Source organism: Xyrauchen texanus, chromosome 24, assembly GCF_025860055.1.
Source record: "Xyrauchen texanus isolate HMW12.3.18 chromosome 24, RBS_HiC_50CHRs, whole genome shotgun sequence".
In the NCBI taxonomy this organism is placed as follows: Eukaryota; Metazoa; Chordata; class Actinopteri; order Cypriniformes; family Catostomidae; genus Xyrauchen; species Xyrauchen texanus.
In genome coordinates, this window is record NC_068299.1 from 3,979,809 (window position 1) to 4,007,347 (window position 27,539).

Here is a 27,539-nt window from a genome sequence, read left to right on the forward strand (position 1 = left end):
ACATTTTTAAATTATTTTGTTGAGTGGGAGTAGTCTCACTATGTCAAAATTGCAGTTCTTCACATTCTCTCAAAATACTTCTTTAGCTAATGATGTGATAAACATCATATAATGCCATAGTATTTATTAATATTACTAGTGAAAGCTCAAGCATTACTGTGGATTTGGCTTGAAATTTGAAGGGTTTGCAATGTGAAGCATCTACATGTTTCCATTGATAATGGTATAAATATGGGGGGTGGGGTTGCACTTGCTTGTTATGATTATTAGGGGGGTTACCTCCTCCCTCCCCCCCTGGAATCTACGCCCCTGATTACCCCACTTACCAGCTCTCCACCTCTAAGTAGTCCACTAGACATCTCATGGTGTGTGTGTTTATGTTTGTGTGTATAGGGGCCATCCCTCTTACATTTAGTGACTCCTCACACTCGTCACAAGTCTACTGGCATCCCGAGCTGCGTTGCTATCCACACATGAAGGTAGGGCTCAGCTTTAATGCATTACAATCTCATATATAGATGTATATATGGCGTAGACTTTATTTGCTTGTTTATTCATTGTGACGATCGAATGATTCGATCACATCTGAATCATATATTTGTAATAACACCGACAGACTTTAAGTTGACAGTGTTTTATCGTTTTTATCTTTTTTTTTTTTTTTTAAATAAACAAGGCGAATTTAAATGTATTTTAAAACAAGGATTTTCTTTAAAAAAAAATAATAATAAAAAAAAAAAAAAAGAAAAGAAAAGCAAATGCAACAATGTGACGGGAGGATAAATTTGGCGGCAATTTAACCGCGGCGGGTGAAATATTCATAGCGGACCACCGGACGATTAAGCGTTGTTATTAGTAATTTATCTTAGATGATAGTACGCGCCCTTTAAGTGTGTTTACATATTTTTACACTGCATAATTGTACTGTTTGTTGTCATCATTGTCTTCCACGTGGTGCTATGCGGCTTTAATGTTGAATGAGTCATTCGCAAAACATACATATTGAAGAACTTACGAATTAGGTGTGAATATGTGGAGTTACAGAGGACATGAATGTGCTTGATAGAAGAGCCATTAGCTCAAGTTAAATGATCAAATGGTTTGATGTGTACTTGTTTAGCTGTGGATCAACGTCTGATCACAACATTGCGGTTTCCATTTGGCGCCATACATATTGTTTCAAAAGCATTGTACGCTTTGACGTCAGCACCCTCACGTGCGCATGGATTTGTATTTAATTATTTATCACTTTGTGTTCAGAGATGCTAATTTTGTCTGGAGCCGGTTATTGAGGAGAGACTAAGCCCCAAAAGTATTTTGTTCACCCCAGAAAAACAAAAATCGGAAATGATGTCATTATGTACTCACCTTCATGTCGCTCAAAACATGTACGCTGTTAATTTTTCCGTGGAAGAAACTTCAGACAGGAAAAAACACCATACAAGTAGTCCATAGTCCAAGTTTTTTGAAGCCGTGCAATATATTTCTGCAACAAACCCATTCACAAGGTCAAGGAATTAAATAGTTCACCCAAAAATGTTCTCGCCCTCATGCATCCCCTATGTGTACGACTTTCTTTCTTCTGCTGAACACGAGTGAAGAGATTTAGAAGACTATTTCAGCTCTGTATTTCCTCATAATGCAAGTGAATGGTGACCAAAAATGCTCCAAAAGCACAGAAAGGCAGCATAAAAGCCAACTATAAGAGGTTAACTCCATGTATTCTGAAGTGATATGATTGGTGTGGGTGAGAAAGGGATCAATATTTAAGTTTTTTACTGGCACATTCTTTTTCTTTTGTTTTTGGCGATTTGCATTATTTGTGCATATCAACACCTACTGGGCAGGTACGAAAATGTAAATATTTATCTGTTTCTCATCCACACCTATCATATTGGAGACATGGATTTAACCACAGGAGTCATGTGGATTACTTTTATGCTGCATTTATGTGCTTTTGGAGCTTTACTAATTTGGTACCCATTCATTTGCATTGTATGGACCTACAAAGCTACAGATATTCTTCTAAAAATCTTAATATGTGTTCTGCAGAAGGAAGTTGGAATGTGGGCGACTAAATGATGACAGAAATGTCCCTTTTGACTGTGTTTACATTATTAGGTGAAATGTTTCCTTAAAAGTTCACGCTTAAAATTCTCTAAATGCAATTGCATCATATAAAATATCAAAGCATTGGATACCTACATACACATTTTTGCAGTGTCTAATGAGCATATTGAAACTTTGCTGGTGGTCATGGAAAACCTAGAAATATCAGGGAATTTTAAAATTGTGATTCCCTAGCCTGGAAAAAGTCATGAAAATGTAAATATTAAAAGTAGTGGTTGACCAACATGAGTTTTTCAATGGCCGATACGCGATACAATATCTAGAAAGCAGGATTGCAGATGGCCGATATAAAGGTTGATAAACTATACAATTTAACAACAGTAAATCAGATTTACACAATTATTTTTAAGTGAAACAAACACTTTTTTTTATGCAACATTTACTAAAATATCAGCTGATTAATCAGCCTGGCCGAGATATCAGTCTATCACTACTAAAATGTCAGCTGGAGATCATGGAAATCATGGTGAATGTGAATTTTTACAAGTTTTGCTGTACATTGTTTTTTGCTAGTGCTCGTGAAGAGCATAACTTGCTTGTTAGCTGGTGTGAAACATCAATCTGTCTGTTAATGGATTTATATAGAGACATTTGTGCACTGATAAGTATATTTAATTAAACGTATTTGTACCTGACATACAAATTGAAATCTCTTTCAAATGATTTTACAAAATGATCCAATTATGAATCTGTTTTATTATTATTATTATTATTATTATGATGAGAAAATGTTGCCTTTGGTGTTTATGGTGATATTTTCGGAGGAGTTTTCTTTCTCGTGTCACTATGGTGATGCATGTCCTATTTTTTTCTTTTCTTTATTTATTAGGGACCATGCACAATTTCAAACATAAATATTACAATTTGATGCATTGTACCAGAGTTAGCCACAGGATAATTTACATCTGCATACGTACTGCATACATACTTACATCTGCGGTACGTCTGACCTCATGGTTTGGAGTTCATCTCATGGACTGTAGATGAGATTCATGTGAGCTTTATCATCAACACAGAGAGATCTCAGGCAAATGTTTTTGTGTTTAACTTTGAAGCATGTGCCGTGCATGAGGTCTCCAGCCACATGCTTTCATTATAAAGGTCAAAACCTATAGATTGGTATCACAAGTGGCATCTGACTGTGTGAGGAATCTCCCTCCTTGTAACACATTATAAAGCGATGATCAGCTATTTACTTGTTTAATAGTCTGCAATACAATCTGTACTGATTCAGTACAGAATCTGAAACTAATCCGGTTGTTGAACCTCGATTTTCTTAAAATCAACATAAAATCTCTTTAACTGTTTCATTTCTCCCTACGTGTTTTTGCCCTTACGTTGCTTAATTCATTAGTTCATATTATTCCAAGGTAATCAAATGTTTGTTTTCATAACCTTTTGAAAAAAATGCCATTTTTAAACAACTTTTGTTTTGTGTGGATGACACATAGACTGTAAAAAAAGATGGACGACGCCCCTTCGCTCTTTTCCATTGGTGAGAACTGAAGCCGCCAGTGTCCCGATATGGCGCTGACATCTTGGGACTTGAGTCTGCGCAGTTGCGATTTCAGGACCAGATCTGCGCAGTAGTGAGCAGGAAGTAAAGCCGCGAAATCAAGGCCCCGCCCTCACTCTCGCTGAATCAATCGCAAGCACACGCCCCTGCACTTTTGACTTATGACAGAGTGAAATAATTAATTATAGAAATGTTGATATTAAATTTAAAGCTCCAATCTCCTCAGTCCTACGAAGATCCCGAAAAAAAGTCAGTTGGTGCTTCAGTGACTACTTCGCTCAGAGAACCTGTCAATCACAGCTGTCAATCATGATGTCACAGCACCGTTTTTATAGCATCAAATAACTAAAAACAAACTTATTTTGAAAACAAACACTTGAAATTACATCAACGTGATAGAAACAGTAAATGACAGAAACTATCTTTGGAAAAAAGATATGTGAAGTGTAATTTAATTGTTTAGTTGGTCTCACGTCCCATTGAATAACATGGGGAGGCGGGGTTTATGACCTATACTAGGACCAGTCACCGGGGGGCGATCGAGACGTTTTGGCTTCACTTTTGAGGGCTTATGCGGCACACTTGGGATGACATCACAAAGGCTGTAATTTTAAACCCCATCCCTCCAAACACCTTAGTAACGGCCACTTTTTTACAATCTAATAAATTCCCGAAGGATAAAATAAAGTTGCGTCCTCAATTATTATCCAACCTAGTCTCATAGAATGAGCTATACTTAATATAACTAAATTTTTGCAAACAGAATTTTACGTGCCGCGTAAGTTTAGCAGCAGTTCCCTGTGAAATGAACAATAGAGGTGCTACAACTTATTTTTCGCACTATTCCCCAAACATTGCAATGTTATGATAATTAAACACTTTTAGTAAAATGCATCATTTGAAAATTATTATATTTTAGTGTTTGTATTACAGACTTGTCTACATTTACAGTACACACTTATTCCAATGTGATTAGTTCACCTCACAGAGTGTTGGACTTTGGCAGTTCGAGCCCAGCCAAACACGCAAGCTGACACGTGAGATGAAAGGGGTTAAAGGGAAAGGAGTAGGCGAGAACTGGCTTTACGATATAAATAATAGTTTAATGAAGAATTTAACCAAAAAGACAAACACACACAGGTGTTGGATAGCTGCCCATAAATCTCTCTCTCTCTCTCTCTCTCTCTCTCTCTCTCGCACTGCTGCTTCCAGTTGGCCTTTATCCCTCTGGGGAGGGGCGTGCCTTCCGCACCGTCTGCCGGTCATCCCTGTCTACCTGGATGAGGGAGGGGACTAGGAGGGAAACAAAAAAAAGTGTGGCACCTACAACGGCGATCATGCCAAATTAACAAAACATTTTAAGAAGAGAGGGAAAGGCCAACACGGTTCTCCGATACGCCGTAGCTTGGTCCTCCGCCACTCCTCCACACTCTAATGGACGACAGCCGCACCTCCCCAGCGTTTTTGGTGGATGGTAGCGGTCTCCCCCGCCCCTGGCAGCGGTAACTGCTCCAGGCGTTTGGTTGGGCGCCCTTCCTCCCCTCACTAAGTCACTAATGGGGTATGTTAGGGGCAAGACTACCCCTTTGAACAATGCAGGCAGGAGAGTGTTTAGGAAAGTTTGTTGGGGTACAAATTGTTATTTTTGCAATTTCGTTTGGTGTCGTTAGTGGTGAAGAAATGACAGTCAGCAGTTTTAAAGGGGCCTGGGGTGAGGTGAGCCTGATTTTACTGGCTGTGCCCTTAGTATATAATCTGTTCCATACTTGTTCTCTGATGTACATGGGATGTTCTCAGGTTACAGTCCTTACTAGGTTTGCAAGGACAGACTATTTTGGACCCCCACAGCTTTGTTGTGAAATGTTGAGCCACCGAGGGACCATTTGCAAGCCGAGTCCCAAGGAGTAATATCACAGGACAGTTCGGGAGACCAGCCAAGCTGGCGTTCAGGACCTGGGACTCGTGTCAAATCGGGCGTCTGAGTAATTGTAGGTGGTTGGAACTCATTTGTGCAGTGTGGCGGTGACCGTGTGCACCCTGGCTCGTGTACACTGCAGAAATAAAGGTTTTGGACAAAGTGAGAGGGTTTTGGATGACACCCTCAGATTTGGCCCATGAGATCTGGGAGTGATTGTACATTGTAAATCAGAGGGAGGTGTTGACATGGGCTTGAAAAATGCTATTGCACTGTTTTCTCTGTAGCACGAAGGATATTTCAGCAAGGTTATAAAGGCTTTTTTATTTATAAGTCATTTAAATACAATCTAAGGTTCTGGTGTCCTTAAAACGTTATTGTGAAACTGAGAGCTCCAGCTCTAAAATCAGACTATAACCTGGAGTTAGTCTCATGAACTATATTAGGGTAAGAATAGAGCGTAACAGTATACGACAACCTTTTCAGACATCTTGGTTCCATAATGTATTTTTGTCTTCAGGGCTGTCATAACATCCTTCATAAAAGAGTCCTAAGCTATGAACTAAACCAACCAGCTCTGACTCTGGTGAATCACAATATTACAAGATTTAATTTAATAAATAATATTTTGAAGAAGTTGTCATAGACATACAATGTCACCTTCTTGCAGACAGCATCATTCACAATCAACAGATTTAAAAAAACAAAACTACTATGTCTCCCCAATTTGGCATGGTCAATTCCAATGCGCTCTTAAGCCCTTGTGGTGGCGTAGTGACTCGCCTCAATCCGGGTGGCGGAGAACGAATCTCAGTTTCCTCCACATCTGAGACCGTCAATCCGTTCATCTTATCATGTGGCTTGTTGAGCACGTTACCACGGAGACATAGCGCGTGTGGAGGCTTCATGCTATTCTCCGCGGCATCCACGCACAACTCCCCAGACGCCCCACCGAGAGGGACAACCAAACATTATAGCGACCATGAAGAGGTTATCCCATGTGACTGTACCTACCCTAGCAACCGGGCCAATTTGGTTGCTTAGGAGACCTGGCTGGAGTCACTCAGCACATCCTGGATTCTAACTTGTGACTCCAGGGGTGGTAGTCAGCGTCAATACTCGCTGAGCTACCCAGGCCCCGAGGGCATTGTTTCTTGAAAATTTGTAAAAATATTTCTACATAAGCCTTTAGATTAAGCTTGTGAATTGATTCGTTCTCTAAAGGCATGGATTTACTGATACTCTAGCTCAGGAAATTAACTTTTAATTGTTTCATGAACTCAATACTCGTGTTAAAGGAGATATAATCAAAATATTGGTTTAGAGATCTTTGCTAACTACAAATGCATGCAGAAATGAAAAGATTTGTTTGGATAATGTGTTTGTGTTGGTGCTGCCAGAATGTCAATTAAGAGGATTATATCATTGAATGGAATTTAATATCGACGGAAGTTTATACTCTAGATAATTTAGATAAGTATTTGTTTACTTGCTTTAGATAACATTAATGCCACTAAAAATCTATTTCAGACCAGCTGTTTTAATTCATTGCAAAAATGGCTTAGAAAAGTAAAGTTTAATTTATCTAAGTGTGGTTTAAATGTCTGAATATGTTTTTTTGCTGTAGATGTTTCATGCGTATAAGTGAGTGACTTGACTGTGTTATTGTGTTTACAATGGAATATGCATTTCTGTTTTCCATGTGATTTTGATTTCAGATTTGATGCCAGATTTTGAAACAAAACAGTGACTGACACGATGACCGCCGTGAATGCACCACGAGACAGGTAAAAACCGAGTGTGTGACTCTCCTCACATGATGGCTCAATGGTAAATCTGTGTGTGGTTAACATTGTGTCTTTCAGGTACAATGCAGTATGGATCATATTCTTCATTCTTGGGCTGGGAACTCTGCTGCCATGGAATTTCTTCATGACTGCTACCATGGTAACAATCCTGGCATTGTGTGTCTTAATTTCATTGGCTGTGTACCTGTACTCTGCACAATGACAATAAAGTTGAATCTAATCTTAATGAAATATGCTGTAAGAGGCTTACCACAGGTAAGGGCTGTTCTTAGGGCTGACATGAAGTGGAGTGCCTAAAACCATCTTAACCGTGGTAAAATCCCTGTAAAACTTGGACTCTTGTATTGTGGCTTATTGTTTTTAGAAGTGACAACAGCAGTTGGTTAAAGACACCAATGTTCAATAAAGAGCTAAATGTATTATTAGTAATAATCATAATAATTGATTACTGTTCCGCCAATTAATATAGTTCATTATAATAACTATAGGAATTTACGGTTGCCAAGCTAATGTAGCGATTTGGCGCATTAGGGGGTGTTCAGACCAATGCATATTTCTGTCCATCTGTGCTGTTTTTGAATAGTTTTTCTATGTAAACCTACACTAGATGGATGTCTTTGACCATTGCACCATGTCTCGCTTTGTTTTCCAGCATCTTGTGCAGGAGTGGTTTGTTTTCTAGATGCCGTGTCAAGTTAAACGTGTCTTGAGACACCCACGTTGTGTTCTAATAGTTGCGCTACATCAATTTTTTTTTGGCACAAATTCTATCAAAATGTCAAGTTGGCACGATCCGTTTTATTACACACAAATTAATCATGGATAGTGTTCGCCTGTGCCTACAGTAAGTTATTTACCACAATGGAATGGGTCACTGTACTACCTTATATATTCTTCTAATGCATTATGACTTTTTACATTTTAAATTGCAAATGCAGACTGATTTACAGACGAGTGTTTTTAAAGTGAGAACCATGCTTCTACATCTGTCTTCTCATTGGTCTGCAGTACTTCACAGGACGTTTGAAGGATGAGGAACATAATCAAACATCCAATGGGATGGCGGTGAAAGAGAGTGACATGCGTAACATCCTAGAGTCAAAGTTCAACAATGTGATGACATTGTGCGCCATGGTGCCACTGCTTATATTCACCTGCCTTAACTCGTTCATTCACCAGAGGTAAGACGTGCTTCAGTGTGGGCACTAAAAATGAAACCGCATACGTATGAGGGATAGGAGCATGCATGTGTTAGTTCTGTCAGAGTTCAGCATATTATGGATAAAGATCTTATTTACAGTCATTTACAGTAGGGATGCACCAAAATTTCGGCCGCCGAAAAATTTCGGCCGAAAGTGGCACTTTCGGTTTTCGGCCGAAACAGAAAAAAGGCCGAAAATATATACCTCCTCGCCCCGCCCCTCAGCGCTCTGATTTCACTCTGGATTGATCTAGCCCTTATCACGGCGCTACCAAACAAAGGCCGATCATGTCAGCGGTGTGTAAATTCTTCAAAGTTTCTGATAAGGACATCACATTTGCGATCTGCAGTTTGTTCAGCAGAACTTTCAAGATATATATATATATATATATACACAGACACACAGACACAGAGTACAGCAAGAGATTCTACAGGAAAGCGCCCCGATCCACAGCAGTGCCACAACTAGCGCAGCTACACCACAACTTGAGACGTATCTAGCTGAACTACGCCAGAAGCGACAATCCCCTTGACTACGGGCGCATAAACAAACACCGCTTTCCTTTGCTTGCGCGGATTGCGCACAGGTATTTATCTGTCCAAGCACCAGCACAGAGAGTGAGAGACTGTTCAGTGCAGCATCTCATGTTCTTGATGAGCTTTCAGACAGGAGAGACTGTCAGAAAGTTTAGCAATTTTTGTTCTTGAAGAGAAACCGGTCACTTGTAGTTAAATAGAAAGCGGTCCAATTTGATGTGTATAGCAATTACATTACACTTGTTCTTCACTTGAGGATACATCTGTCCATAGGCGGAAATCGCGGGGGGGTCGGGGGGGTCAGGACCCCCTATCTGAGGGTTGTCCCCCCCTAAAATATAATTAAAATATGTGTATTGTAAATAATATAATGATATATTCTTAAAATAATTGTTTAAGAAATAAAATAATACAAATGCAAACAGGGCAACAACAAAAAACCCCTTAAAAAATTGCTCTTGAGAATTGTTATGTTTATTGTCCCCCCCAACATTTTGATGAAATTTTCGCCCCTGCATCTGTCGTTTACAGTTGAGGTTGGATTTAGTTCAATTACTGCTGTTTTGCACAATAATTTTAACTTAAAGTGTACATACGTTTACATAAACAGAATAGAGCACTGATCTATATATATAATTATATATTATAGATATAGATCAGTGGAATAGAGGCCCTCTGCCATTCTGTGTTCTGCCTTTTGTTTTAATTAAAATTACTGTTGCATATTTAAACTTTTTGAAAGATGTTAGCTAAGTTCTCTTGTTTTTCATATAATAGTTTTCTAAAACTTTACATTATTTGGATAACTGTTAATAAAATCTGTAAAATTAGATTTTTACAGAACTGAATGAAGAATAATATTTAATAATGTTTTTAATATAATTACTTTCAATAAAAGTGTGATTTATTTGATTGGTTTGTAGTTTTTCAATTCAGATTCATTAAATTCATGAAATTAATGAAAAAGTATAATGTTAATACAATTATACACAAAAATATATATATATATATTTTTTCTTAAATAGGTCAAAAAAAAAAGAAAAAGTAAATTTCGGTGTCGGTTTCGGTTTTCGGCCAAGTGCATCCTGGATTTTCAGTTTCGGCCCAGAATTTTAATTTCGGTGCATCCCTAATTTACAGGTTGTTGTTTTATTTGCTAAATTTAATTATCCAGTCACCCAGTATGAAATATCATCTGTGAGACGGAGAGTGGGTGTGGCTTCAAGCTGTGGAGAGGCGTTTATTGAAAAATAAAAATAAACATAAAATGTCCATAAAAGGAGAAATAAAGTGTGCATGGGGAATGGTGTTCCAAAAAATGGGAATCTGGTATCCTTGCGGTGAGACGGGCTCCGCGAAGGGCGGGGAAGTATCTGTGGAATGGTCCAGGCATGAGCAGGGTCTGACGGCCACACACGCTCCCTCCCCTGGATCCGAGGCGCGTGGGGCGGCGGTGTTAGCGTCCTGTCTTTCCAGGCCCATGGTAGGGGTGGGTGGATGGCGGCCCGGCCTCTAGCCCATCAGTTGCGGCACGTGCTGTTCTCAACCAGTGACACATCTAACTTGCGCTGGGGGTTCGTGGAGCAGGCCCTCTGATCCTGGGCCTGCGAGGATGCCAGTGTGTGCACACTGGCATCACACATGGAGAATAGATTCTGGCTTTCCGAGAAGAGGCACGCTTTTTGTTTATTTAGCAGTGGTGATGAGGCTAAACACAAATCAGGTGTGCCTGATTCCCCAGCTGTCCAAACGGGGTTTAGTAATTATGCACCTCTTTTCTTGCCCAACTCCCATCGTTAGCCCATCGTTATTGAGAAAGGAGTGGTGGTGGCGTAGTGGGCTAAGGCACATAACTGTTAATCAGAAGGTCGCTGGTTCGATCCCCACAGCCACCACCATTGTGTCCTTGAGCAAGTCACTTAACTCCAGGTTGCTCCGGGGGGATTGTCCCTGTAATAAGTGCACTGTAAGTCGCTTTGGATAAAAGCATCTGCCAAATGCATAAATGTAAATGTATCAGTTCATGCCCGTATGGTAGCCTGGCTGAAGGATGGCCCTCAGAGGCGGGGCGATGATGACGAGAGGGAGTGCCGGGTCGCTCCACCACATTACCCCCACTCCTCCAAGCGTCGCCTCGTCAGCACCTCCACCCATGCACCCTCCTCGCCGCTCACAAGGGAATGCTACTTCCTCGACCAGGCCCTACGGTCGGAGTGGGCATATTAGGGATACCTCTCCTTGCCAGCTCTTCCTCTCACTCGCACCCGGGTGGGAACAGAGAAAAACATGAATGAATATGACAGCCTCAACCAACTGCAAGGCAAATGCTTATTAAATGCCACTTAACCTTCGCTGCACCTGGGAGGCTGTCCTTGTGTTTTCTCCGTCCCACTCAAGGCTTTCCATCTAACCAGCGAACGAGAGGAATAGTGACGCCACTGTGTTTTTCCAACTGTGACGTCTCTGCCCACACTCATGCCTGCATTCTCCACCACTTTGGTGGTGGTGAGCAAGAGACATACTGCGGGTGTGGCATCAAGCCTCGGAGAGGCGTTTATTGAGAAGAATAATAAACATAAAATGTCCATAAAAGGAGACAATAAAGTGTCCAGGGGGAATGGTGTTCAAAATTAAGGGGGAAGACGGGGCTCCGTGAAGGGTGGGGAAGTGTCCGTGGAATGGCCCAGGCATGAGCGTGGTCTGACGGCCACATGCGTTCCCCTCCTGGATCCATGGGGCTGCAGCGTTAGCAGCCTGCGGCAGGTGTGAGGGGAAGGTGGCTCTAGCCCACCGGCCGTAACGCATGCTGTTGACACATCTAACTCGCGCTGGGGGTCAGAGAAGCAGGTCCGGCGACGCATCTATCTCGGCCGAACCCTCCCCGCTCTGATCCTGGCTCTGTGAGAATGCCAGTGTGTGCACACATAGAGAATGGAATCCGGCTTCCCGAGAAGAGGCACCCTCTGCATTTATTTGGCAGCGGTGATGAGGCTAAACACAAATCAGGTGTGCATCATTCCCCACTTGCCCAAACATGGCTTATGAATTATGCGCCTCTTCTCTACTCTTGCCCAACTCCCATTGTGAGTCTGGCTGAAGAACGGCTCACAGAGGCGGCGTGACGATAACGAGACACAGATTCCGTCTGGGCCTGTATATAAGCAAAACACTAATATTATGATGATGATGGTTGTTGTTATTATTATTATAAATGAGAAGACCATTGGTGAACTTGTGCAGCCTAGTGTCAAAAATCTTTGTTACTTATTAATTTATACAATAAACATTCATTTATAATTTAGATATACATTTATACATTTTAAAGGAATAATTCAACCAAAAATGAAAATTCTCTCATCAGTTATTACTCTTATGTCATTCCAGATGTGTATGACTTTCTTTCAACTCAAATGAAGATTTTTAGAAGAATTTCTCATCTCTTTTGGTCCATACAATGCAAGTGAATGGGTGTCAAAAATGTCCACTCCAGTGGTTAAATAAATGCCTTCAGAAGTGATATTTTAGGGGTGGGTGAGAAACAGATTAATAATAAAGTCTTTTTTTTTGTATCTTTTTTTATCATAAATTCTTCTCCCTGCTTAGTCAATCTCCACTTTCACTTTCTTCTTCTTGTGTTTTTGGAGATGCACATTCTTTATGCATATCGCCCCCTACTGGACAGGGAGGAGAATTTCTAGCAAAAAATGACATAAATATTGATTTGTTTCTCACCAACACCTACTGTATCATATCATGTCTGAAGACACAGATTAAATCACTGGAGTCATACGGATTACTTTTATGATGCCTTTATGTATTTTTTAAAGTGCTGAAATATTCTTCTAAAAATCTTTGTTTGTGTTCTGCAGAAGAATGAAAGTCAAACACATCTGGGATGGCACGAAAAATTTGAATTTTTTGGTTTAACTAATCCTTTTAATACATTTTTTGATGTTTGCATAAATGCTTTTGAAAATGTTTAATTGTGCTCGCAAATTTCTTTACAAAACAAAAAAAGGTTAATTAAATTATTAGTATATTATATTAATAAATCTATTAATAGTATTAGTTATTAATCTTTTGTATGTTTAACATAAATATTATATATTAATAATAATATGTATCATTAAAATAGTATTTAAAATGAGTATTATTGATATTAATAGATGTAATACACTTTTAATTTATTTGGTAGATTAGCACATACTATAATATTTAGTATATTAATATTAATAATTTTTAATAATAACGATATAATAATACATTTATTTAGTATTCACATAATATTATTAGTATTAATGGATATAATACAATTTTAATCAATTTAGTATTAATAACAATAATAAATAATAATAAAACAATATTTTGAGTACTTTTTAGTGTTAATGAAAATAATACACTATTTTCATTTAGTATTTTCATTTAGTAGCATCTCACATACCATACAATTTAGTACATTTAGTGTTAATAATATTTAATAAACAAATTTAGTATTAATATTTAGTGTTAGTATTAATGGTTATAATACATATTTCATTAATGTAGTAGAATATCACACTATAATTGGTTTATTTGTTATTATTAATATAATATTTATTAATTTAATAATAAAAAATAAATATGCAATATTTAGTATTAATTTATATATTGTAATACACATTTAATTTAGTAGAATATCTCATACTATATAGTTATGCAATACCTCCTGTATGTATAATATATACCAGGTGTATTGTATTACTTTTTGAGATTGTTTAAATTAAAGTTGAGGATTACCAGGAATTTCCCTGAAAGCCTCTCTTCAAACAGCATTTCAAGAAAGTTGATCTTCTGTTATTTTCTACTTCTCTCTCTCGCTCTCTCAGGATTCCTCAGAAGTTGAGGATCTCGGGCAGTCTCTCTGTCATTCTCGTACTTTTTCTCATCACGGCGGTGTTGGTAAAGGTGGAGATGGCTCCCCTGCCATTCTTTGCTTTCACCATGATCAAAATCATCTGCATCAACTGTGAGTACCCCCTCCAGGCCTTTCCATCATTATTTTAACTGTTACAGGGGGCTTTGACTTTTCTCATGTCAGCTTTAAGGGTCTTCTGCATACTGGTTCTCTCCTCCGTGTCGGGTCACATGGTTCTGTTTATGTTTGGGGTTCTTAATGAGATGAAGATGGCTTGATCCTTCAGACCGCCTTTGATGCTGATATTATAACACATTTTGTTTTGAAAATCAAACTGGGAAGAGTACTATTTGAAAGAGAAGATCATAGGGGGAGTAGACGCTTTGAAATGATTCATGAAGTCCTGTGTTGTCACAACCACTTCTCGGGAAATCTTTGTTTATCTTGTTTCTACTGTGTTTATCTCAGATCTTAACCATCATGTTCTTCCTCTCTTTCTGTAGCGTTTGGTGCTGTTCTTCAGGGAAGTCTATTTGGTCTGGCTGGTCTGCTCCCAGCATCCTACACTACACCCATCATGAGCGGCCAAGGGTTTGCTGGAACGTTTGCGGCCTTCTCCATGATCTGTGCACTTGCAAGTATGCATTGCACACATTTGGCAGCTCTAAACAACAGAGTCATGCTCACAAAATACCCTGCACATGTGCAATATACTAACAAGTTGCTTCCAGGTGTCAGCCATGAACGTTCTCTTTTCCAGCTGGCTCTGCGTTACAGGACAGTGCCTTCGGCTACTTCATCACAGCCTGTGTTGTTATTCTCATTGCTATCGTTTCATACCTCGTCCTGCCCAGAATGGTATGACATAATCTCTCTGATTAGTTTGAAATAAAAGTCAGATGTGATTCAATGTGTTGGATGTGTTTTTGTGTGTACTTGTTGTGAACTGGAACTGTTTGTTCTGCAGGAATTCTTCCAGTATTATTCTGAAAGCAATGGCTTAAGAAGTGTCAACGATGAGGAAAACAAGATGGACTTGCTGAAACCTGGTAATTATCAAGTTGTCAAAAGTTTGACTGCATTTGTTGCACAATTTCGACTTGTCCCTCCTTTCGTTTAAATATGAAGCAAAAATCTGGGTTTCAGTGAGGTACTTAGAATGGAAGTCAATGGGGGCCAATCTGTAAACGTTAAAATACTCACCGTTTCAAAAGTATAGGCACAAGACATAAACAATATGCGTGTTAGCATGATTATAGTGCGATTAAAATCACTTACTAACTGCATCTGTGTAAAGTTATATGCAATTTTACAACTTCATTGCCATTACGACATAAAGCTGTAAACCTAAAACGACCATGTGACAGGGTGGAGGGCGGGGCCAGGTCATGATTATACACACCACCATCCGCAATTGGCCTTTATCCCTCTCTGAGGCTTAATTAGCCTGATAAGGGACCGGGTGTGTATAATCACGACCCGGCCCCGCCCTCCGCCCTGTCATAGACCACAAAAACGATGATTTAAACAATATACATGAGATTTATTAGAAGAATAATTTAAGGGCTTTTTATAAAATTATAAGCTTCGCATTTCTGCCTTTAAACCCTCCAAAAATCGCACGGGGCAGCGGCGTTAGCGGCCTGTCTTTCCAGGCCCATGGTAGGTGTGAGTGGATGGCGGCCGGGCCTCTAGCCCGTCAGTCGCGGCAATAAACACGACTTTGTGCAAATGTGAACAAGTAAGCCGCAGCGGTGCGAGTGACCTCCCAATTAAAACTCATGAACTTATGTAAAACCATTTAAATAAAGATGACTAATGGTGCGTTAACATACAACGCAAAGAAAATTTTCATCTGGAGTTTGACCGCTGGATTATAAATGTGTGTTTAAACTCGCGATTGCACGAGTAAAGCGAACCCGCGAGTATCCCCCCTTCTCTTCCGGAAAAGTACAGGAGGAGGGGCTTCTACGACTTGGTTCATAGTAAAGTACAACCAATAGCTGGAATCAAGTAGTCGAGCATATTTTCAGAACTTACCAGGTAGTCCAACTTCCTCGATCACTTTCCTCAAAGAGTCTTTTTTCATCCGGTCTCTTTACATGTATGACGTTGTGTCATACAATTCCGGGTGCCCACACACCGCTACAACAATTGTTTCATTAATTTCCAGATTACTTCTGCTACTACATCAGTAACATCCGGACAATCTTAATGCTGATGGTCTTTCGCGACAAAGTGTTGTGCGGATTTTACGCGAATGAAGCGATTTAGCACCTATTCGCATCTTTGCATTGACTTTGTATGTAATCGCGCCACTCGAAATGCTCGCTTCGCATTGTATTTGAACGAACCATAATGCATCAATGTGTACGCACGCTCCAGTACATTTGACACTGTGATTGGCAAGCTATCATTATAGTTACATTTTATTTATCCCCTTTTCTCCAAATTTGGAAAGCCCAATTCCCACTACTTAGTTGCTCCTCATGGTGGCGCGGTTACTCACCTCAATCCGGGCGGCAGAGGACAAGTCTCAGTTGCCTCCACTTCTGGGACCGTCAATCTGCGCATCTTATCATGTGGCTTGTTGTGCATGACAGCATGCGGAGACTAACAGCATGTGGAGGCTCATGCAACTCTCCTCGCACAACTTACCTCCCCATTGAGAGCGAGAACCCCTAATCATGACCATAAGAAGGTTACCCCATGTGACTCTACCCTCCCTAGCAACCGGGCCAATTTGGTTGCATAGGAGATCTGACTGGAGTCACTCAGCACACCCTGGATTCGAACTCACGACTCCATGGGTGGTAGTCAGCGTCAATACTCGCTGAGCTACCCAAGCACCTCATTATAGTTACATTAATTAACTCGTGCCAGTACTAGTGCCCCTAATTGTTGTAACTGTGCCCCTAAACAAATGTGGGCGTAAACACAGGTAATCACAGGTAAACACAGAGTGGTGGTGGCGTAGTGGGCTAAAGCACATAACTGGTAATCAGAAGGTCGCTGGTTCGAACCCCACAGCCACCACCATTGTGCACTTCAGTAAGACACTTAACTCCAGGTTGCTCCGGGGGGATTGTCCCTGTAATAAGTGCACTGTAAGTCACTTTGGATAAAAGTGTCTGCCAAATGCGTAAATGTAAACACAGGCAATCAGTTTCAGAGTTGCAGAGGCGTGTCTTTATGTGTCATATGCAGTTTGTCAGTATGATGTTTGCAGTCTCTATTGCTGTTACACAACAAAATGAAAATGGCTCTTGAACAGAAAGCCTCTGTGTTGATACATGTCTTGTAGAAAGTGAAGCAGAGAAGAGACCAGTGGTCAGTCTGACAAATGAAGATACCAGACCCTCAGTGTCAGTGTTTGCCATCTTTAAACAGGTAACAGCTCTAGCAAACCTAATATTCCTGCCATTCCCATCATATATTGACTAAAAAACACATAGACACCAGTTGATTATAAGTCATTGCAAAAATGGCTCAGAAAAGCTCTGGCAGTATTTGTTTGGAGATAAAATTGCTTAATTATTATTATAATTGTATCTAATGCAATGACATTCAGACATTTTTAAGTGTGGCATAATTTATTTTGGAGCCACTGTATTTCTTACCAGTAATAATATTTTTCTCCCACCCCCCTCAGATCTGGGTGATGGCTCTTTCCGTGTGCATTGTCTTCACAATCACCATTGGCACGTTCCCAGCTATCACTGTAGATGTCAAGTCTACTGTGGCTCACGGGGGTGCTTGGGGTAAGTGTGTTTGGATGTGTGAGGTTTCACCTCATTTACATTTCTACTCTGAGAACAATAGTCCAAACAGACAGAATTGATCTGAATGCATGTTGTAATAGACATACACACATGTAACAGCTGACCTGCTGGTTGTTTCCACAGAAGAATACTTTATTCCTGTTTCCTGTTTCCTCCTCTTTAACGTAATGGACTGGGCCGGTAGAAGCCTCACCGCTGTGTGCATGTGGGTATGTGTGAATGTTAAAAGGGACTCCTGAAGCATCTCGTCTGAATGCTTTATTACGGGATGAATCAGACAGAACATCTGCTTTTTGTATTTGACTGTACCTCCTGGGCTTTTCATGGAATTCCTGGTAAAACGTGTTCTTCCTGAGCGACAAAGAGAGGAACAGGATGAAAACATTGTTTAAAGGGATGGAAAATGAAATGTTTGTCATGATTTACACACTCTCATGTTGTTCCAAACCCATATAACTTTCTTCTGTAGAACACAAAACAAAATGTTTGACTGAATTTTAGGGAACAGTTGCTTCAGTCGCCTTAAACTTTCATTGGATCTTTTCCATACAATGAACGTAAATGGTGACCATGGCACCTAAAATATACACTTACATTAGAGCTGCAATGGTATATGGATCCGTGCCAAACCGAACAGATACAGGGCCTTCAGTATGGTACACGCAGACGCAGTCACACGAACGATTACATATCTTAGCATGCGTGAAACCAATATTAAAACAACATATAATGAACAACACAAACGGCATAAAAATAAAATGAAAAAAGACGGGGAAACTGGTCGACTAGAAACTGCGGATCAGATAAATGCATGTGAATTATACTAGCTAGCTCGCTATTTTTCCCATCTGTGATGGAACTAAACAAAATATAAATATGTCGGACTTAAATAAGCCAGAGATTGAAGACCCAATGCCGTCTCTAATATATGTAGTTTGGGAGCATTATGGTTTCGCTGTAAACTACAGTAATACTGGACAACGAGTAGTGAACAGGACGAAGGCTGTGTATCAGCTCTGTTTCACCCAAGTCGGGTATTTCTCAGGGAGCACATCTTACATGATTACTCATTTGTTGCAACATCATCCACATGTGTGACTTGAGTTTACGGGAGCAAAGCATAAACAGCCTGTGCGAGTTGATCTCGCCACGGTTTTCAAGCAGCCTCTTGCTGCAAGCTCAGACAGAGTTAAAGCAATCACGAATGCCATAGGAGTATTTATTGCTGCAGATATGTGACCAAACTCAGTCATTCTCATAACTGAGAAAACAGGATTTAATCTGTTTAACGTGCTTCAGCCCCATTATAAAGTCCTACAAGACAGCTTGAACTTGAAACATGAGAGAAAAGTACAAGTGGTGAGCTGAAAGGCAAAAGACAGAAATCTGCACTGCTAATGTCTTAATTTTGTTACAGTTATTTGAATTGCTCTTTATTTAACTTTTATTATTATGTTTTTACACAATGTGCATGTAAGAGGCTCTCCATAGTCCAGCCATGTATTGTTTAGTGGTCTAAAGCACATAACTGGTAATCTGGTAATCAGAAAGTTGCTGGTTCGATCCCCACAGCCACCACCATTGTGTCCTTGAGTAAGACACTTAACTCCAGGTTGCTCTGGGGGGATTGTCCCTGTAATAAGTGCACTGTAAGTCCCTTTGGATAAAAGCGTCTGCCAAATGCGTAAATGTAAAGAGATACTCATTGTTTTCCCTGCTGTACCGAAACCGTACCGAACCATGACCCCAAAACCGAGGTACGAACCGAACCTTGAATTTTGCATACCGTTGCAGCCCTAACTTACATCCATGTGTTTACTTTAAATCTTGATGTTGAAAGCATTTAATTAAAATCAGTTTATTTGTATAGAGCTTTCTACAATAAAGAGTGTACCATAGCTACTTTACAAATAATGGACCACAGAAATCATGGGCGGTTGGTTGAGCCAAAAGTTGTTGTGCGGTGGTGGGGGGGGTAGCGTGCCTTTCTGTATGACGCTGTGGCTCATTTTAGCTTATTGCGGCCCATTTCGCGGCCGACACACTGGCCCGCTCGGTTCTCCCAATGGCCAGTCCGCCCCTGATCGGCTCCAAAGTGCGTCGGCCCTCCGGGAACATGCCGGATTACCAGTCCAGCCCTGTAAGCAAAATGCACATTATCCATTGTCAAAGCTGTCCATGTCTAATCAAATCAAATCAAATCACTTTATTGTCACACTACCATGTACACAAGTGCAACAGTAGGTGAAATTCTTGTGTGCAGTTCCGAGCAACATAGCAGTCATGACAGTGACGAGACATATACCAATTACAATAAACAACATACTTACACAAAACAATTTACATATCAAATGTACACATACTTACACAAAACAATTTACAAATCAGATGTACACATACTTACACAACACAATAATTATATACAATGCAGAATATAGAACAGAATATACAATACAATACAATAAGTGGGAGTATATGAAATATATATGTGTATATATATATATATATATATAGCAGTTGTATTGAGGAGAATATGTTGACAGTCCAGTGTGAGATTATAGCTGAATAAAGTGCAGTGCTAATTATTGATCCTGATAGATCAAGAGTTCAACAGTCTGATTGCTTGGGGAAAAAGCTATCATGTAGTCGGCTGGTGCGGGTCCTGATGCTGCGATACCGCCTGCCTGATGGTAGCAGTGAGAACAGCCCATGACTTGGGTGACTGGAGTCTCTGATGATCCTCCGAGCTTTTTCACACACCGCCTGGTGTATATGTCCTGGAGGGAGGGAAGCTCACCTCCGATGATGTTCCTGGCAGTTCGCACCACCCTTTGCAGGGCTTTGCAGTTGTGCTGTGGTGCTATTGCCGTACCAGGCGGTGATGCAGCCAGTCAGGATGCTCTCTACAGTGCTGGTGTAGAACCGTGTGAGGATGTGGTGGTTCATTCCAAACTTCCTCAGCCGTCTCAGGAAGAAGAGGCGCTGGTGAGCCTTCTTCACAACGGCCTCAGTGTGGACGGACCATGTGAGTTCCTCAGTAATGTGGACACCGAGGAACTTGAAGCTGCTGACTCTCTCTACCGGTGCTCCATTGATGGTGATGGGGCTGTGTTCTCCGTCTTTCTTCCTGAAGTCCACAACAAGCTCCTTGGTTTTACTGACGTTGAGGGAGAGGTTGTGCTCCTGACACCAGCGTGTCAGAGTGTGCACCTCCTCTCTGTAGGCTCTTTCATCATTGTCAGTGATCAGACCTACCACCGTCGTATCGTCAGCAGACTTAATGATGGCATTGGAGCTATGTGTTGCCACACAGTCATGTGTGTACAGGGAATACAGGAGTGGGCTGAGAACACAGCCCTGCGGGGCTCCAGTGTTGAGGGTCAGTGATGAGGAGGTGTTGCTGCCCATTCTAACCACCTGACGTCTGCCTGACAGGAAATCCAGGATCCAGCTGCACAGCGAGCTGTTTAAGCCCAGAGCCCGGAGTTTCTCATCAAGCTTGGAGGGCACTATGGTGTTGAATGCTGAGCTGTAGTCTACAAACAGCATTCTCACATATGTGTTCCTTTTTCCAGGTGGGAGAGAGCAGTGTGTATTGTAGATGCAATGGCATCATCAGTGGAGCGGTTGTTGCGGTAGGCAAACTGCAATGGGTCCAAAGAGGGGGCAGAACAGAGCAGATGTGATCTCTGATTAACCTCTCGAAGCATTTGCTGATGATGGGGGTCAGAGCAACAGGACGCCAGTCATTTAAGCATGTGATTATAGCTTGCTTCGGTACAGGCACAATGGTTGATGTTTTGAAGCATGTGGGGACTACAGACAGGGAGAGGGACAGATTGAAAATGTCCGTAAAAACACCAGCCAGTTGATTCGCGCGACGCTCTGATGACGCGGCCCGGAATGCCGTCTGGACCCGCGGCTTTACGGATGTTCACCCGTCGGAATGATCGGGTTACATCCACAACAGAGACGGAGAGTGAATCAACCTCTGTAGCGTCAGTCGCGAGTGCACTCTCCGCGAGGGCGGTGTTACTGTCCTCAAAGCGAGCATAAAATGTATTAAGTTCGGTCCGGGAGAGATGCAGCGGTGTTCATGGCGGAGACTTTATTCCGCTTGTAGTCCGTGATTGTGTTAATTCCCTGCCACATACTTCTGGAGTCAGTGGTGTTGAACTGACTTTCAAGTCTGTGCCTGTACTGGCGTTTAGCTGCACTGATAGTGTTACGGAGGGCATAACTGGCTTGTTTACGCTCCTCCGTGTTAGGAGAATTAAAGCGGAGGTCCGCGCAGTGAGTGCCGCGTGAACATCGCCGTTAACCCATGGTTTCTGGTTGGGGTATATCCGTATAGTTTTGGTCGAACAAGCGTCCTCTATGCACTTCCTGATGAAACACGTTACGCTGTCAGCGTAAACCTCGATAGTCGTCATCAGAGGCGGACGGAACATCTCCCAGTCCGCGTGATCAAAACAGTCTTGTAGCGCAGAGTCTGATTGGTCCGACCAGCACTGGATCGTTCTGAGGGTGGGTGCTTCCTGTTTCAGTTTCTGCCTGTAAGCGGGCAGAAGCAGAACGGAAGAATGGTCCGATTTGCCAAATGGGGGCGGGGGAGGATTTGTAGCCTTCCGGAAGGGAGAGTAACAATGATCCAAAACCCGGTCCCCTCGTCTGTTGAACTTTATGTGTTGGTGGTATTTTGGGGCGATTGCTTTGAAGTTGGCTTTGTTAAAGTCCCCGGCAACAATGAACGCAGCCTCAGGGTGCGCGGTTTCCTGCTCACTTATACACCCATACAGTTCCCTGAGTGCCCGGTCTGTGTCGGCTTGCGGGGGATGTACACAGCTGTGATGATAACCGCTGTGAATTCCCTCGGCAGCCAGAGTGGTCGACACAGAAGCATGAGATATTCCAGATCAGGAGAGCAAAAGACTTGATGAAATGTACGTTCCTCTGATCACACCATGATTTGTTGATCATAAAACATACACCACCACCTCTGCTTTTACCAGAGAGGTCTTTCGCTCTGTCCGCTCGGTGCACGGAAAAGCCCGTGATTTCGATGGCCGAGTCTGGAATCTCCGTAGACAGCCAGGTTTCTGTAAGGCACATAACGCAGCAGTCCCTCGTCTCTCGTTGGAAAGAGATCCGGCTCTCAGCTCGCAGAGTTTGTTGTCCAGAGACTGAACATTTGCCAGTAGTATACTGTGTAGCGGGGGTCGATTTGCACGACGTCTTACTCTGATGAGAACGCCGGCTCGTTTTCCTCTTTTCCTTCTGCGTTTCCGCGGCCGAGCAGCACAGACAAAGGGCTCCGCCGGCGTGTTTGTAAACAGCGGGTCGGCATTAAGGAATTTGAAGTCCGGTTTTCGATGTGTGATTGTAGAACTAATGTCCAAAAGCGTTTGTCTGTCGTAAACAATAAGGCAAACAACATCCAAGACAAAAAAACAAAGAACTGTAAACAAAACAAACAATAAACCGCAGTGTTGTAACGGAGCTCGCAACGCAGCAGCCATACTCGGCGCCATCTTGCATGTAAATTTACCCATGTGTTCAATGTGTAAATTGAACTCTTCTGTTAAATAGCGGTCACACATTTCAGCCAATGCTGATAATTCAAAATGGCCAAATGTCATCAGATTAATCAACCTGACGGATATATTGGTCTCTACCAACAGGGATGGATTATGACTTGCAAAGGCCCCGGGGCCAATTATATCCAAAACTTACAACAATTATCTATTTTGAAGAGCCCCCCCCTCCAAAAGTTGTTGAGTGGGGGTTTTCGTTTTATTGTTGATGGGTTTTCAAGCGGGGGGATCGCCAAACTGGATTGCGCAACCTTGACAAGGGCCCCTGGGCACTGGCCCCATTGGCCCGGTCGGTAATCCATCCCTGTCTATCACTAATACATTATATAAATATCACTAATATGCTTACATATATACAACATTGATGCAGAACAAATGGTAACAAGTGGTATGGTTCCGGTCTGCAGATACATCTGTGTTGAATGTAAGATCTCTTTTCTCTTTCTGTTCAGCCTGGTAAAGACAGCATCTGGCTGCCCATCGTGGTGATCGCTCGGGTCGTGTTTGTGCCTCTCTTCATCTTCTGCAACGTGCAGCCCAGAAACTATCTGCCTGTGTTTTTTGCTCACGACGCCTGGTACATCATCTTCATGATTCTCTTCTCCTTCAGTAACGGATATCTGGCTAGCCTCTGCATGTGCTTCGGACCCAAGTAAGAACAACATAACTAGCCTACATCAACGGCAGGTGTCAAAATATGCGTTTCTAGATAGTCTAGTCTCAGCACACCCAACATAATAGTCTGTATGTGACTTGCACTATAAAGTGAATTAGCGCTCTGCTCGCTGTCATCTACTTCAAACAGAGCGTGCAATGCTCATGAAGGTTTTTCACATGCAAACTTAATCTCAATAATTGCAGCATTTACGGTTTAATAATCACACTATGACATAATGTGATTTTAAATCGTGCGCTGAATGTTTATGGAATGGCATTCGTACTTCAGATAGTACACAAGCGAGGTATTGGACCCGATTCTGATATCGGTATCGGGACATAGGGCTGCAACTAGTGATTATTTTGATAATTGACTAAACTTGCGATTATTAGAATGATTATACGACTATTCTGCGATTATTGCAACGATTAATCATTCGCTTTTAACCAACTAATCAGCTTGTGCCTTGACTTAAAAGGTTGTATTAAACGTGCTTACTAACAATAAAAAGGACAAAATTATCTGTTAAAAATTCCTCTAAATGACATTCACTGAATTAAAGAGGAAAAAAATTTTTTTTATAAGTTTAATTCAGTAAAGAAATTCACTGTAAAAAAAATTATATTGTTAGTAAGTGTTTTTGTCTTGTTTTCCATTTAAAAATGTCTAAAAATTCTTAAAACATAAAATACGTTTACTTGAAAAGCAACATATAATATATTTAGACTTGATTTCAGAGAATGTATCTTAAAGGTGGGGTATGTGATTTTCTTTTTTGACCATTTTTTCAAAATAACTTGAAATCCTATTCCTAACCCACTTACTGGCTGTAAATTAGAAGCACTAAAATGAAAATTAAGCAATTTAATCATCTGTGGAACGGGCAGGACTCGAAAAACTCCAGCCAATCATTTTCAAGACCATCTAGAATCATTGGACAGAAAATGTGTCAATCAAACGGTCGTACCATGCCCCCTCCCCCACCACCCTGGCGCTGCGTGTCCCGTTCGATGCGCATACTCAAAGCTCGTGACCCAGTAACAGGAAGCGATTGTATTTATGTATGGAGAATAGAGCTTTTATAGTGCTAGTGGGGTTGTTCCACATTTCTATGAATCCTGTTTTGAATAGAAGACCGCTGTACAGACGCCAGGGCTGGCTATGTTCTTTTTTTTTTACAGTTATGAGATCAGCTCTACACCTTTCAAGAGTGGTATGCGAACCCCTCCTCCTGCTGTGTCAACAATTTGCTCTGAAAAATTGTCTGACAGGTGAATGCACTGTTTGACTAGTGACTCTAGAACACTGCTAGAACACTGCGCATCTGAGTTTTCGCTCGTGCATGATTGCGCGTCCATGTTTTTCGAATGGGTGGAGTCAGGGCCAGCGTTGGAGGAGAGAAGGTAGGACCTTAGAGTTGTGTATTTTCAAAATCTGCCGGCCGTTTTGCAAATCACATACCCCACCTTTAAATATACAGCAAGTGTTTTTGTATATAAGTGTATTTTTCACTTGTTCATATTTTTGCCAGTGCTGTAAAGTCATAATATACATATATTCAAGATATTATCTCTAAAAGCAAGTCTAAATATATTATATGTTTCTTATCAAGTAAATGTATCTTGTTTTAAGGATTTAAAAATATACAACAAATAGTTCCGGTCCTCGAATCTGATTGGACGAGAGACATTCCATGTGCACTGATGGTCTGACACCATCAGCACTCGGATGCTTCACTGTGTGTATCACTCCGCTTGTGTTCGATAACTTCAACTAAACGTTTCAGCCCTATCTGGACATCCCTAATTTTGATGGAGTTTAATTGTGTAAAATTTGAATATTTAGGGAGGTAAATATGGCCAAAAGTCCTCATAGTTGAAGCTAGATTTGATATTTAAGATATTGAATAACTTAAATGTCGAATGACTTAGTGAACATTGGCCTGATAACGTTTGGCCCTCAGTTTACTCCATTTCTCCATCTTCTAATGTTTGATTTTTTGTCCCACAGGAAAGTAGCCCAGCATGAAGCGGAAACCGCAGGGGCCATCATGGCCTTCTTCCTCTCTCTCGGTTTAGCTCTGGGAGCCGCATTATCCTTCGGTTTTCGTGCCATGATATAAAACCCAGACCTAGTTCTTGGTACGATGAAGAAGACCAACTTGATCTCATCCAAGTTACATGCTAAAATGGATTCATTATTGTATTGAACCACAGAGCCAGAGAGAAAAAGTTTTTGTCCTACATGTACCTCTTTTTGCTGTTGAAACGGGCTGCCTATCTGTGCTTCCAGCCTACTTTTGTTGCTCTTGTGTGTGTCCTATCGAACAAGCTACTATAGCAACTGGAATAGATAGTATTCAGTGGTTGATGAAAAGAGAGCCCCTAATTTTGAGGCTCTATGAACAAGCCAAAATCTATCAGAAGTTTACTTTTTGTATATTGTGCCAATTCAGTATTAAGCAAAGCTGTAAAGTTCAAGTAGACCCTAATGAGGCTTTGTGTTTTATTTGAATTATTAGAAAATGAATTAGTTGCACTTAAAGGAATATTCCGGCTTCAATACAAAGTTGAAATTCATTTGGACTCGTCTGTATTTTTCTTTACAAATAAATAAATAAAAAATCTTGGTTACAGTCCGTTAACCTTTCCTCTAAGAATGAATTGCACCAGGGAAAAGAGCTGGTTATTTGCTCGCTCTGTTTAGCACCCAATAAACGGCGTACGAGTAAAGCTGTAAACCCTTAAATGACCAAAAATAAATAAAAACTATTTAAACAACTTTACAGCTCAAATAATACTCAAGCTTTAACAGCATAACTCATTTAAATGCTTTTATGGAATTTATGCCTTTAAACCCTCCATACATTGACCCCATTATCTTCTATTGAAAGTGTCTCATTGTAACCTTTCTTTTTTTTAAAGAATAGGAGGGACGAGTCTAAATCATTTTTGTGGTAATCAACATTATGCCACAAATGCTGTCGATTGAGCTTAACATATATTCCTTTAACCGCTTTATTTGTCATGTTTTTCGTTTAGCGATGGCAAAGGAGATACTCCGCCATAGTTAGGGCAGTAATTCTAGATTAGCTGTACTGTTTCATAACTTGAAGGGCCCTAGTTTAACTTCATGATGAGTCATGTGTCATTTTTTATCGTAAAATCAGTTCAAATGTGTCATTGCACGAATGTAGTTTGATACCTTGTTTATCTTTATTGATGTGCCTTCATTTTGACCGCAATCGGCGAATTTGAAGTCATGAGTGAAGCCCTTACTGTATTACATTTCACAATATAATATTGTTTATACAGTATGTTTGTTTTATAACAGCTTTTTGCTTGATGTATTTTTAATTCAGTGTGTCATATGTATGATGTGCCTAAATCCTAACAACGTGTTTTGGCGGCTTTTGTACGGGATGTTTTTTTTTTGTTCGTTTTTTTTATGGCAAAATGGAAATGTGTGGGTGGGTTGGGGGTTTGAAGGGGGTAGAAATAAACA

General features: G+C 40.9%; 1 protein-coding gene across 2 annotated transcripts; it reads left to right on the forward strand.

Annotated features, from left to right (window-relative positions):
• Nucleotides 1–350: 350 nt before the first annotated feature.
• slc29a1a (solute carrier family 29 member 1a) lies at nucleotides 351–26,614 on the forward strand. Of its 2 annotated transcripts, XM_052089898.1 has the most exons (13): nucleotides 351–479; nucleotides 7,280–7,348; nucleotides 7,427–7,508; nucleotides 8,378–8,550; nucleotides 13,973–14,112; nucleotides 14,505–14,639; nucleotides 14,762–14,859; nucleotides 14,969–15,050; nucleotides 17,306–17,391; nucleotides 17,654–17,762; nucleotides 17,907–17,992; nucleotides 23,830–24,029; nucleotides 26,046–26,614. In XM_052089898.1, the coding sequence occupies exons 2-13, from the start codon at nucleotides 7,320–7,322 to the stop codon at nucleotides 26,155–26,157; spliced, it is 1,332 nt and encodes a 443-aa protein (XP_051945858.1). In that variant the 5' UTR covers nucleotides 351–479; nucleotides 7,280–7,319; the 3' UTR covers nucleotides 26,158–26,614. The 2 variants fall into 2 exon arrangements, with proteins under 2 accessions (XP_051945858.1, XP_051945859.1); XM_052089899.1 differs by lacking the exons at nucleotides 17,907–17,992; nucleotides 26,046–26,614 and having other exon boundaries at nucleotides 23,830–23,972.
• The last annotated feature ends 925 nt before the right edge of the window (nucleotides 26,615–27,539 follow it).